Source organism: Hirundo rustica, chromosome 2 (assembly GCF_015227805.2).
Source record: "Hirundo rustica isolate bHirRus1 chromosome 2, bHirRus1.pri.v3, whole genome shotgun sequence".
NCBI classification, from domain to species: Eukaryota; Metazoa; Chordata; class Aves; order Passeriformes; family Hirundinidae; genus Hirundo; species Hirundo rustica.
The window spans coordinates 91,603,087-91,615,457 of NC_053451.1; the positions used below are offsets into that span (position 1 = coordinate 91,603,087).

The 12,371-nt window shown below is 43.8% G+C and overlaps 1 protein-coding gene across 1 annotated transcript in view; it reads right to left on the minus strand.

Annotated features, from left to right (window-relative positions):
• The window catches only part of EDAR (ectodysplasin A receptor), a 71,924-nt gene that overhangs the window by 24,995 nt on the left and 34,558 nt on the right, over positions 1-12,371 (minus strand). Inside the window, exon 2 of the mRNA XM_040056212.1 lies at positions 18-86. Within this exon, the coding sequence (XP_039912146.1) occupies positions 18-68 (51 nt within the window). The 5' untranslated portion in view covers positions 69-86. The remainder of the gene's footprint in view (positions 1-17; positions 87-12,371) is intronic.

Sequence of the window (12,371 nt, forward strand, 5' to 3'; positions counted from 1 at the left end):
CACACAGAAATACCTACCATCAGGAAAGGGAACACGTGAGTCCATTTACGTTCACCCAGGTGAGCCATGCTCTCTTGATATTTTACCTGAAAAGATAGAATTGGTGATTGTTTATGAACATGAGTAAATATTTGCGTGTGTTGCCAAAATAAGAACAGAAGGCCTCATAAGCAGAACAAAGGTTACATGGGAGCAATGCCCAGAGGCCTAAACAAAGAGAGGGGGAGATGTGCACGTGCAGTCGTGCACACACGCAGACACCACACACCCTTACCACACATCTCTTTCCTCTCTTTGAGAAGATAATGGCAAGAGGGAATCCAGTCTTGCCATAGTCACAAAAATCTGTAAAAGATGAACCACGTCTGAATTCTGGCACCTCTTGGCTTGCTGAGAAACCCTCCCACGAGGAATGGAGGACTGCGTCTTGACCACTAAATGAAGGAGGGCCGAGGATCAGTAGCCTGGCTTGTGTCCACACCAATTAGCGCTTGACCACACTACATCAGGTTTGTCTGGGAAAGATCTGTGTGGAGCAGCCAAAGCAGAGCCAGGGAGTGAACCAACGGCAAGCAGTGTGGGCAGTCAGAGCACCAGGGCTGCACTTTCCTTGCTGGCTCCTGTGGATGCACTGAGATTTAAATGATTTAATAATTCTTTAAATGATTAATTTTGCAGAAGAGCTAATGTTCCATATTCAAGTACTGGATCTCTTTCTAAGGTGAAAAAAGAGACAGGAAAAGGCGGCACAAATTGGAGGTTTTTTAGCTTGATACAACCTATTTACTTATATTGTTATAGTGCATAATATGCCCTGGGGGTTTTAGAGCTTCAAACTGCAAAATGTTTGAGATAGAGTTGCAACATTTTGGTCCTAGCAGATGTAAACTACTCTTTCAATTTTCCATGCCTCAGATGCTGGGAGACTTTTAGCCTCCCAGAAGAATACAATCACTGCTTTGTGCCACTTTCGAGCATACAACTTACATGAGAGCAGCTCTCTAGTATTTGAGATAGCTGCTAACATTTACATTTTTAAACACTACGTAGATTAAGCAAAGATTATATCACTCCAGCATCAAGCTATGAACTTGCTTTATATGTTCCTTCGAGCTACTGGGCTAGCTGAGACAGGTAACTGAGTGGGTGGGTGGACAGCCTGAATGATGAGTATATTCGTTTGTGCAGGAAATTACACTTTGAAACCTAGAAACTAAAGACAATCAGAGATAAATTGTCCTAAATCTGGAGGTAAGAGATGGAAAATAGTAATCCCATTGTATGAAGTGTCAAGCATGAAGTTGGATGAAGGCTTTGTCTGTGGCAGTGCAGTTGCCTGTAAAAGTTCCAAGGATATTGTCTTAGTGCATATGTATGTTAAACTGTACCCTAACTAGAAAAGAGTTAGTTAGACCTTAGATATTAATATTATTAAAGCCCCAATGATACTGCTAAATAATCACATTTATTATAAATCTGGTCTGAGACTGCTCAGAACCAAAACTTTCACCAGTAAATCTTGAATCTGTTATGTTACAGTAAGAATATATCTTACAGCAAAACCACACTTCAGTTGCTTTCAAGCCACCCAGATGTTCGCTGTTTGAGGTACTTGTATGCAATCATAGCCAGATTTGAAAAATGGAAACGAAGAAGTATAGCCCACTAATGTTCAATACAATCATTTGGCATTTATTTACATAAAATGTTGAAAGTGTCAAGTTATACATAGATAAATAAAATAGTTTTCTCTCTCTTAATATAAATATGCATGTGGGGTATGTTTTGTATGTAAACATATTTTTTTTCCCCTGCATTCCTTCATTTCATGCAGCAATATGTCAAGCATATGGGAAATACTTATTTTAACTGGAAAAGGCCATTTCAAAATGCTAAATTAGAACTCCAGCAGAGACTTTTCCCACAAATTGCAATATCAAAAATGTTAAATTTTGGTATTTGTCCTTCTATTCAAGAACACTGCCATAAATTGGCTGTGATATTTCTGTTGGTTTTATTTGTTTGTTTAGGGTTTTTCCTCCTTTGGTGTTAAAACTCAAAACACTTATTTTGTAACACAGGAGTGAACATAGGAGTGGGGGGAGGGAGATGAAGGAGGTTTCTGGCAGTAGGGCCACAGGTAGTTACTCAGCTGGGGAGGTACCTGGAGGTGTCTACCAAGATATGCCAGGCTGCTCTTGGGCTTGCTGTCAGTTTGCAGGCATGGTAAGTTATATCTGCACCACGCTCTCTGTCGCTCATAAATCCCATCCACACAACATGAGGTCTCCTTGTGCCAAGATGGCTTTTGTTTCCAGCTCACACCTATGAAGACACGTTCAACTGCCCAACTTCTGCCAAGAAGCAGGGACAAGAGTGACCAGACATTATGGCCCCTAACCATTAAAAGAAATTAGTTCTTAATGAATTATTCTCTTTCAGCTGAAGCAAATGACTTTCTCCTGTGGGATAGCATGAAGCTGTGAGCAGGAAGGAGCTGGAGGTGTACTTTTTGCTCGGACTCTGGTCTCGCTCCTAAGGAATTCGGGATCTCCGGCTGCTTGTCTGCCAAGCCCTCCAGAGATCCTGATTTGTGTTTTCGTTTGGGACGTGTGGGTGTCTCCAGAGAGGAGGTGTAAAACAGACGGTGTCTTTGTGGATCAGGTGTGCAACACACAGCAAGTCTCGTCATGACTAGCGGGGGTTGCTAATTACAGCTATATTTGTCTTTTGGCCATATTTGTTAATAGCTGGTAAGAATATACACGTAAGATGACAGGAAAAGGAAGACTATTTTCCCAGTGGCAACCACAGTAAGAAATGCTAGAGACTCCCTGTCTCATCTACTTTCCTGTAGATGCAAGGCAGAAAGTTGGGGAACAGAAAAAAGAGACGACTGGGACCCTATTACTCAAATACTTCTCCTCTCAGACCAAAAATCCTTCCATACAGTCCTTTAGTTTCCTATCAAGAACTGGTAGATACAAATAAATAAGTAAATAAATAATTCAATAAATAAATAAACAAACTACCAAGTAGAAAATGTTTCGTTCATGTTGTCTAAACAAGAAAAAGCATCATTTATTGCAGTTAGCTGTCAAATTTGATAATTTACTTAGATTATTAGCACTGCCATGATTTATTTACAGTATCCGTGATTATAATCAGAGTAAATATATAAAATGTGCAAACAATGAGGTTACCATGCTGGTGGACTAAGCTAAAGCTCACAGCTTTCAATGGATGACCTTACATGTTCTTCTAACTCTCTGACTTCAGTAAGTAATAAAGTGAAAAAATTATTTCCTATCATAGACTTTTTGGGTTTTTAAAATACAGTTGAAAAAAGGAGGAAAACAAGCACATGGATTGAAGCACAGAAATATTTCTCAGGTAGACAGCTGGGGGCTTTTTCATATCTCTATATTTCTTTAGTTTCATCATTGACATAGATATACTTCAAGGACGGAAAACAACTTTGTGAGAATGAAAGGCCCAACCACTGTCTCAAATAACTTTGCCAGTTCCAATAGGCATTTCTTTCCAGGGGTCTCCTAAGCAGAAGTTTGGCTATCAGGTCTGTGGCTAGAAATGTAACCCTTAAGTAGCTGGCAAATTGGTATCAAACATCAATCCACATCCAAGACCCTAGCTAACAGCAACAGAATGCAAGACAAATGCTTTCTATAAATGAAGGTGGGCACATTTCATGTCCTTCACAGGGCCACCAGCAAACCCAGCACTTGCCCTGAGTTCCCAGGGTTTATGGGAAGAACCTCACAAACCACCTTTTCCAAGACTATCACAGTTTTTTGCATGAGCTCAGTAGACAATCTCTGTATGCGCCCAATGGTGCTAAATCCTTCTTTAATGGAGATAAGCATATAATCCTCACTGCAGGGCCTCACAAGCTTCAGAGTTCAGCAGCAGAGTTCAGGCTGGCTCCAGACTTCTGAAAAAAGATGCAGTCTGAGTTTTGCTGAGTTTTGCCATTAGGCAGGAAGCCCATCACTGAATGACAATGATGGCACTGCATGCTCAGGGACAGAACAAACTCGGCGAATTAAAAGTAAATGGAAACACAGAGATGATGGAAGAAAACTATTTTGCAGCTTTAATTACAGTTTGGATTGTTGTGAAAAAAATGCAAGACAACACCAACTATACTGTTTTCCACTGTTTCTTTATCACCTTGACCTTGCAAATACCTTAATAATTTCTTCAGAGAGATGTTAAAAGTGCTAAAATGATACAACTCTATTCTCCCTTTTTGCCTGAAACATCAAAAGACAATGAGAACAGCCCAAGCTACACATAAAACTTTAATTGCCCTGTGATCTGGCAACCCTGTCAGAAAAATAATTGATTGATCGGGCACAGAAACAAGACTTTTTCCAGTGGGAGCAGTATTGACAAGACAAAAGATTCTTTAATTTGTTAATGGGACCACTGTGCGTTGAGGGCCTGGGGACAATCAAACCTAATGAAAAGCCATCCATCTCCTATGGACTTATTTATTTGGATACTACGTCTTGAAGCTGATATTTGAAACTGTTTTTTCACCTCACATAAAGACAGTATCAGCTCACGGGTAGGTGGCCCATCAACTTCATGAAAAGGTCTTTGGGGGAAAAAGAGGCTATGATGCCGGAACAAAGCAAAAGCAGGAAAGATGGAAAGGCTTTTCTAACACACTTGGTACGACTGATACACATTTCTGTAGAAAGAGGGCATTAACAAGGTCTGAGAGGACCCTGGGGTTTCCCATAGTGCACACACTGTTGTCTGGTACCAAGCCAGCTGTGCCTCAGCCCCCTTGCTGCTAGCATGGCCCTGATTCAGCCTCTCCCCTGGGCTGACATTGGTTTTACCTGCCAGGATCATCTCTCCAAAACCTAATTCTGCTGGGCTGGGACTGCTGGAGGACCACTGTGGTCTCCATTTCTGCTTCAAAATCCTCTCAGGGCACATGGCTCACAGGCAACTCCTCTCTGTGCTGCCTGAAGCTGCTTGGGAAGGTGAGAGGGAAGTGAGCATAGGATGGACTTTTTTGGGCAGGAAAATGGTAATTAACTAATCTTGCAACCTGCCACGACAAGACATCCACGTCAGTGATGTTCATGCTAGACAGACGGGTGTTTTGGTGGGGAAGTGATACTGTAGGGAAAAGGCACTCATGATGTCCTGCCGTGGAGGCTACTGCGGTTGGTGCTGCTTCATACAAACAAGAAAATATTAGGGCAAAAGCAGGGATTTGCATCTCTTCCAGTCAAAAGGCTGCTCTGATTTTAGAAGTTACATAGGCTCTTTTGCTTTCTTATTGGTGTTTTACTACAAATGATTAAACAAACAAACAAACAAACAAACAAATAAATAAATAAATAAATCTGTGATGTGTCCTGCTGCATAATTAAGTAAAAAAAACCCCAGAAACCTTATATTTCTGATGGAGAAAAATCTTGAATGCTTTGGCCAGTCCCCAGAAGGATTCTCCTCAGTAGCACAGGCTTGCTTTCCACCTCTGCTTGTCTTTCTAAGGTGATTTCCATGAAGACTTTCTGATTATTTTCAGCTCCTCCTAATGTCTGCCAGAAAGTGCTACAACGGTCATATTATTTCTTCAGTTTCCTTGTTTAGGTATTTGTTTTCTGAGGGCTTGGAATTTTCTTTTGAGAAGCACTGGCAAAGGTGGTGATGCTGGGGGCACATTAGGGCTGCACCCCATCCTCCCCAGCAGATCTCCTGCTCCACTGCCCAGGTGAGTTACCCAGCTGCCAGCTCATAGCTGCCAGAGGGCATCTGAGATTTCCATGGAAATAGTGGGAAGATGGATCTTACATCACCACGAAAAATTGCAAATTAACATCCTAGACTTCCCAGCCTAATACTTCTAAGAGGAGAATTAATGAGCAGCAACACAGTCATTCACTGTCTGATGGATTGTCTCAGTGCCACATCTGCTCAGTGCTTTCTCTGTCATCATTTCCTAAGAAGTTTCCCCATCTACTCCTACCCAAGGGACAGAAAACTTGGTTTTGGAATTTTGCTTCCAGGGGCAAGGTAAAACTGCTGATACGGAAACAATTTAGATTCAGAAGCTCTCCTGAGACAAGTATTGCTCTCCATTTGGAGCAGAAAATTAAAAGCCTATTAGGAAAACACAAACTATCAAAGCAATGATGGTGCTTTTCTAACACCTTTTCCTTTTTGCTGTGCTTTGCTCTTCTAGGTTACAAATAACATAGTAAGAGCAGTATGAGTCTTGTTTTTCATTATTAGAACCGATAAGGAATTGAGCTCACATTTTGCTTCCACGTCTCAGGATCTGTTCCTGGGAGCTGCTGATTACCTTCAAAGACCATAATATTTGGGAAGCAGATGATTTTTAGCACGGTGCAGACACTGTCATTCTTTAAATACAATAATGGTTGATTATTGTATTTATTATTGTATTATTATTTAAATACAATAATGGTAGAAATTTAGAAATACTTTACCGGAAGGAACTGAGGTGAAATCCTGCAGTGACCATTGACAGAATTTATTGAAATCGCAAATAGAATAAAATTCCCATGGTGACCATTCAACAAATAATGTCTGTTCTTAGCTCTACAGTACATTTGCACTTCTTAACTAAAAGCCAAATGTTGTTAGAGAGGTCAACACACAGAGGTGGTTTTTCCATGGTTTATATGAAAACATCTGAATTACTGCATCTGACAGGCACAGAGAGGAGCAGCTGGGGTGCAGCAGGAGGGAGATGCAGCAGGGCATGGCGGTGCCTCTGGAGGTACTGCAGAGTAGGTCCCTGCACGGGGCAGGATGTTATCAGGAGGGTCCCGGCCATGAATTCTCCTTCCTTGTACAAGCGCATTAAACAACGGTGCAGCTGTTTCACTGTTTGGCAAAGGTAATGGAGGCGGTGTTATGTCGTGGCCATATATACTTTGGTACTTGATGTTAGAGTCCCAGAAAAGCCTCTTGTTTGTCAATGGGCCTCTGTCTTACAGACAAAGGGATACGTATGCTGCCAACAAACATTAAGTTTTTTATTATTCTACTTTTTACATAACTGTGTTTGAAGGGGACTTATTATTTTTGTAAACTAAAGGCTGGCTGCATTTAAATTCAAAACTGCATCCCAAGCTGCCCAGGCCACCATTGTTGGGAAGAGCAGGGAGACAGAGCAGAGGGAGGGGAAGCTCTCCGCTGGGAACAGGGGCCACACAGCGAGCAGGCGCCGTGCCGGGGTGCCCAAGGGGAGAGGCGGCTGCAGGGCACGGCACAGTGCCTGGAGCACCAGCCAGGGCTTGTGGGCCCCGGGGCCCCACGCAGGGGGTTGGGATGGTCTATGGGAGCAGCCCCCGTGTGCCCCATCCACACACCCATCTCATGGGCATGGCTCCCTCTGGGGCTCCAGTGAGGGGACGGGACACAGAGGCCAAAACACAGCTCCCAGCCCCGGTGCTGGGCAGAGGAACACACCTAAGCAACCAGATCCCCCATATCTGTGGGTACTGGCGAGCTACAGCCTGCTGAGGCTGCTATTTATGCCAACCACCACGTGTACAGGCAAGAGAAGGAGCAACCACCACCTTGGCTAAGGAGAGCTGAAGTTCCAGCCCATCACATGGACATGCCTACAGGAATCGTGTGTTTACAGGCATACGTGTGTACTCGAAAACATCTATTTATACATGTCTTCAGAGAGGCTGACTGTCCTTCACATCTCTGTTCAGCCAGGATGTCCCAAAACTCCGGGAATATCCTAGTGCAGTGGAATCTCTATGGTCAACACGCTTGGTAGGGTTGCAATTACAAAGTATGTGTTGGAGTCCAGGGCATTCCTTTGGTTGCCCTGGAGGGTCAGGGACCTGGGCAGGGGGGTCTGGGACCCCAGCCCAGAGCTCAGAGAGACACTGGCTTTGATTTCTGTCCATGGGAAAAACTTCCTACACTGAGAGAAGGTTTACATGCCACAAGAATGTGAGAAATAGTAGTTTAGCTTATCACAGAATGAGAAAATAATAGTTTTAGGTTCCTAGCATTGAAGTGAATGGGGACAAGATGGAGAATCTGGGGCGTTGTCTCCTTCTCCTTCTCCTTCTTCTTCCCTCACTCCATTGCTGCATTGACGTGGCACAAAGTAGTTAGTGAGGATTGGGTCAAAGTAAAGATGACCTTTTTAGTAATAGTGATAGACATTGGTAAGAAATAGTAAATAAGAAATACGTAGTAATTAGTATAAAAGATAAGGACAGCCCAGCTCGGGGGGAGACGTGAGAAATCCATGCAGCTGCGAACATCTTGTCGGACTCCGAGAAAATTGTAAGATAAGAAACAATAAACGAAGTATGCAACCTTGAAAAATCTAAACCTGAGAACTCCGTCTCTTCCTTCAGCTCGGCTCAGAGCTGTGCAGGGGAGCAAAGGACCCTGAAACCACCTCAATGTTGGGGTAAGCCCCGACAAGTATGCTGCCTCTGTTCCTAGAGAAGGAGGGAGAAATGGGTTTCTCCGTTGGAATACTTTCTCTTTCGAGTTGATAATCATAAAATCTCTTCATAATTTCTCTGAGGCCCTCGTTTCTTTTTTAATGAAGGTGTTTACATTCCTAATTAAGGAGTGCATTAAGCCTAGTGGTACCTTATCTGATAAACCCATTAGTAGGCTATGTCAAGCTGAGCCTTTCAAGGTAGTAAGCTAGCTTTAAACTGGTTGTCCTCTGGGCTGAAATATGCAAACCAAGAGCTCACAATTAACTTGGGTTAATTACAAAATACCAGAAATGTAATAATATATTTAAAAATACAACACAGGTGTTAATGACTTTTTTTTTCGTTTGTTTTCTCCTCCCCTTCTCCTTTTTTCTCCTCTCTGCAGGAGCTTAGAGACTGTCACTTTGTTCAGAGGTAACACCTTCCCATGCTCCACAGGTGTTAACCACCTTTTTTCGCATGTGGATGGATTTATTAGCATGACAAGACTGATCCAAGAATTCTTGCTTCTGCCTTGCAGTTACCATGGATTTTACTGGTGCTTTCTGGACCTGATGAACAAACTAGGCTTGAAAGGTTTATTTTTTCTAGGTCTGTCAGTTGGTCTAATAAAAGACATCACCTATCTCTCCATTTCCTATTTTCCCAACACTACCATCCTATGACTCCAGAAAACTTTGAGAGAACACCTCCTTGCCACACAAGGTGTCAGCTTGTGGAAGTAAACATTTGACCTCCTTCATGTGAGGCAGCAGCCTTGTGACTGCAACCCTGCCTGTTTGGGAACAGATACTGCTTTCCAGCACGGCACGCTCAGTCATTTGTCATTGCAACTTGCAGCCCAGTACACTCAAATAAGAATGGTTTTGAGACATCAGGCAGGAGTCTTCAATTCAGTGCTCGGTCTTTTGATGGGACCTGTAGGACCTGTCTCATGTTCTTTATGCATATGAGTGTCAAATGTTTTATCAAAGTCCAAGAATTCCATAGAACCCTGTTTATTAGGAATTGAAGCTTCCTGTCAAGAGGAACTTCCCTACCAAGGACATATTGCACATTTAAGTGTAATGTCTCTACTATGATTTTGCAGGAGAGGGAATAGGCTACGAGCACCCATCTTGAAAGAAGGGGCCAGTGGTGTCCAGGGGCTGCTCGCTGCAGGAGGTGTGGGTCTGTCCTAGGGCAGGTGTGGGTCTGTCTTCCATGGGTCCCACTGGTGCCTCAGCCTCGATACCTGTGGCCTGATAGCTGAGAAAACTGGAAACCTTTGCACATGCTGCAGGCCACCCTGCAATGTATGAAGGCCAAGCTTTGCCACCTGCTGACCTGACAGCGAGCACTCCAGAAAGCACAGGCGAAGTGGGCAGTTCAGGCTGGCAAACGAAAGCCCTGGAAGGCAAGCCTATGTGGTGTTCAGAAAATGTATTTGCAGAAAGGAACCATATTCCTGCTGCTAGTGCTGTGCACTACCAGGTGCCCGTGACTCCCTTCCCCAGTCACCTGGGGAGAGCTCCTGACTGCCTCTGGCTTGGGTACTGCTAAACCTAGCCTACATGTTCTCTTCAAATATACTGAATTTCAAATCAGCTTTATATTTCTTCTTCTCCCCACTCCATTAATTGGTAATTTATCTGATTCAGATGCCTTTTATGGTGCTACAACCCAACTAAGCTGCTGAGAAGAATAGATATTTTTATCACTCATAAGGACATCTACTGCCTCATCCCATTCCAGTGACATAGGCACAAAAAACCAGGGAAGTTGCGGTTTCAGAAGCACTACCCTGTCCTGACACAGAGGTGATGTGACGGAAATATGGCAAAGAACTGTGGAAAAAATGAAGAGGATGACACCAGAGAATAATTGACATAACAGCGACTGTCATAGACTTATGTTCTTGATTTTTATAATCTAGATGTTTAGTTGCGTGTTTAAATATTCATAGTCATGTAAAGCTGCTTTTTGATAAGAGTCTTTGGACATGCCATAAGTCTGTAACAGTGAACGTAACCTCAGGTTTTATAATGTTCTCTGCTGGTGTAGGAAGAACTAAATGATGATAGGAAAGGGACCTCTGTGAAGCAATGACAGCCCTAAGATGTATGGAAAACAAGGAGCCATTGGAAGTATCTAAAGTTATCTCCAGAAACATCCAGTATGTTTAAATATATATAATTTTTTCTGTTACCTACCAGAAAGTGACATATTTTCCTACCAATTGATGAGGGATGTTGTAGTGAATAAATACAGGTCCTGACAATTCTAATAGTTATGTGTAATATCTCATTGTCCTTAAGACATTTTAGACTTGGCTATTCTCTGAAAATGAGAACTTCCTATAGCTCCTCTTAGAATCCTGGGGATGTGAAGCACCATCCACAAACAGCTGAAGACCTGTTCCCCCTAACTGCTCGCTGAGAGAGGAGATATACAGGGACAGCACTAATTTTACTGCAAATTTAAAACTGGATGTGAATCATCCTCCCCATAAAACACACTTGAGGAGATTTAATACTGCCTCACCAACGGTTAATGGAGTGTTTTGATTTACCATATGTCCTGTGAGTGTTCTCTTTACACACTTCACAAGTGAAGGTTGGCAAAGCTCAATCTCCTGAACAGGATTCCGACTCCACTGGGGGGCAGCGCATTAGCACATATATTAATAATGCACTCACCTGCTTCTGAGAAAACAAGATTTCCAGAAAAACGTTTAGCTACCATGAGACATTCTGCTTAATGGAACAAATATGCACGGATATCCCTCCTCTATGTACTATTAGATTACTGACTTGCTAGCTAAACAACCAATGCTAACTGGAGGATGAAACCAAGTCTGAGTACAGAGACAGTTTAAACTATTTATTGGCACCAGGATCAACAGATTCTAAATTAGCTACAAAGCTGCAGGGAATCCTGAAATGTGAAATCAGTTTGGTGTGGGATTTTTTTATTTTTTTTAATTCTTAGCCCCTCAGGAGATTTGAGATGGTTTGATGTTCATCTGAAGACTTGTCAAAATTCCATAGAAACCTAATAGCCTGCCAACATGGGTGGTTGCTGCTTGGAGGCATTTTGACATGGCAAAGGTCCTGTCTGCATGCTGCAAACCTGTATCCGTCAAAGGCTGCCTGGAACGGCATGAAAACAGGAGCTGTGCGGTGTCAGAACGCCGTGTGCAGGATCGCAGGAGCAATGTGTGCGCATCCCAGCTTTCCCAGGGCCGCCAAACTGTGGGAGGAATCCATCTGGCCCCTTAATTATTCTCAGCTCTGCCTAGGAGTTAAACCCCCCCGGGGTGCTGCCACACCTCTATACCAGGGTTTGGGTGGGACGGGGCCCTGCTCTCTGGTTAGAGGAGAAATGAAGACCGGAGGGCAGCTGGGGAGGAGGGATGAAGCTGGGCAGGAGCAGAAACCAGGGCAAAAGTCTGGGCACGGAGCGCTGTTGTCCAGACCAGGAGCCTGCTCTGCAGAGAGGGCGCCAAGGGTGGAGACGGGAGGGGGAAATGTGACATAACTGGAAGGCAGCAGGGCCAAGCACAGGCTGCAGCGGCCCTTTGGCGGGGTCCTGCCTGCTGGCTGCTCCACAGCCAGTTGTCTGGAGGAGTCTGGGTTACGAGACTCTGGAAAACGGATTGGGGCCTCCAGGTCCGGAGGCAATCAGGGTGCACAGGGCCTCCAGGCTTGGAAGCGAGCACAGCATGATGGAATGGGCTGGGTTGTTGAGGCTTCACAAAGCAGAACTGGAGCCATCCTGTGCTGAGCAGTGGGAGGGGAAGAGGATGAGCCTTAAACCAGCCTTGTGACGAGGCTCGAGCTCTTACTTGCAGGCATGGGAAAAGACAGCTCGACAGGAAGCTGGGGTGTCTGC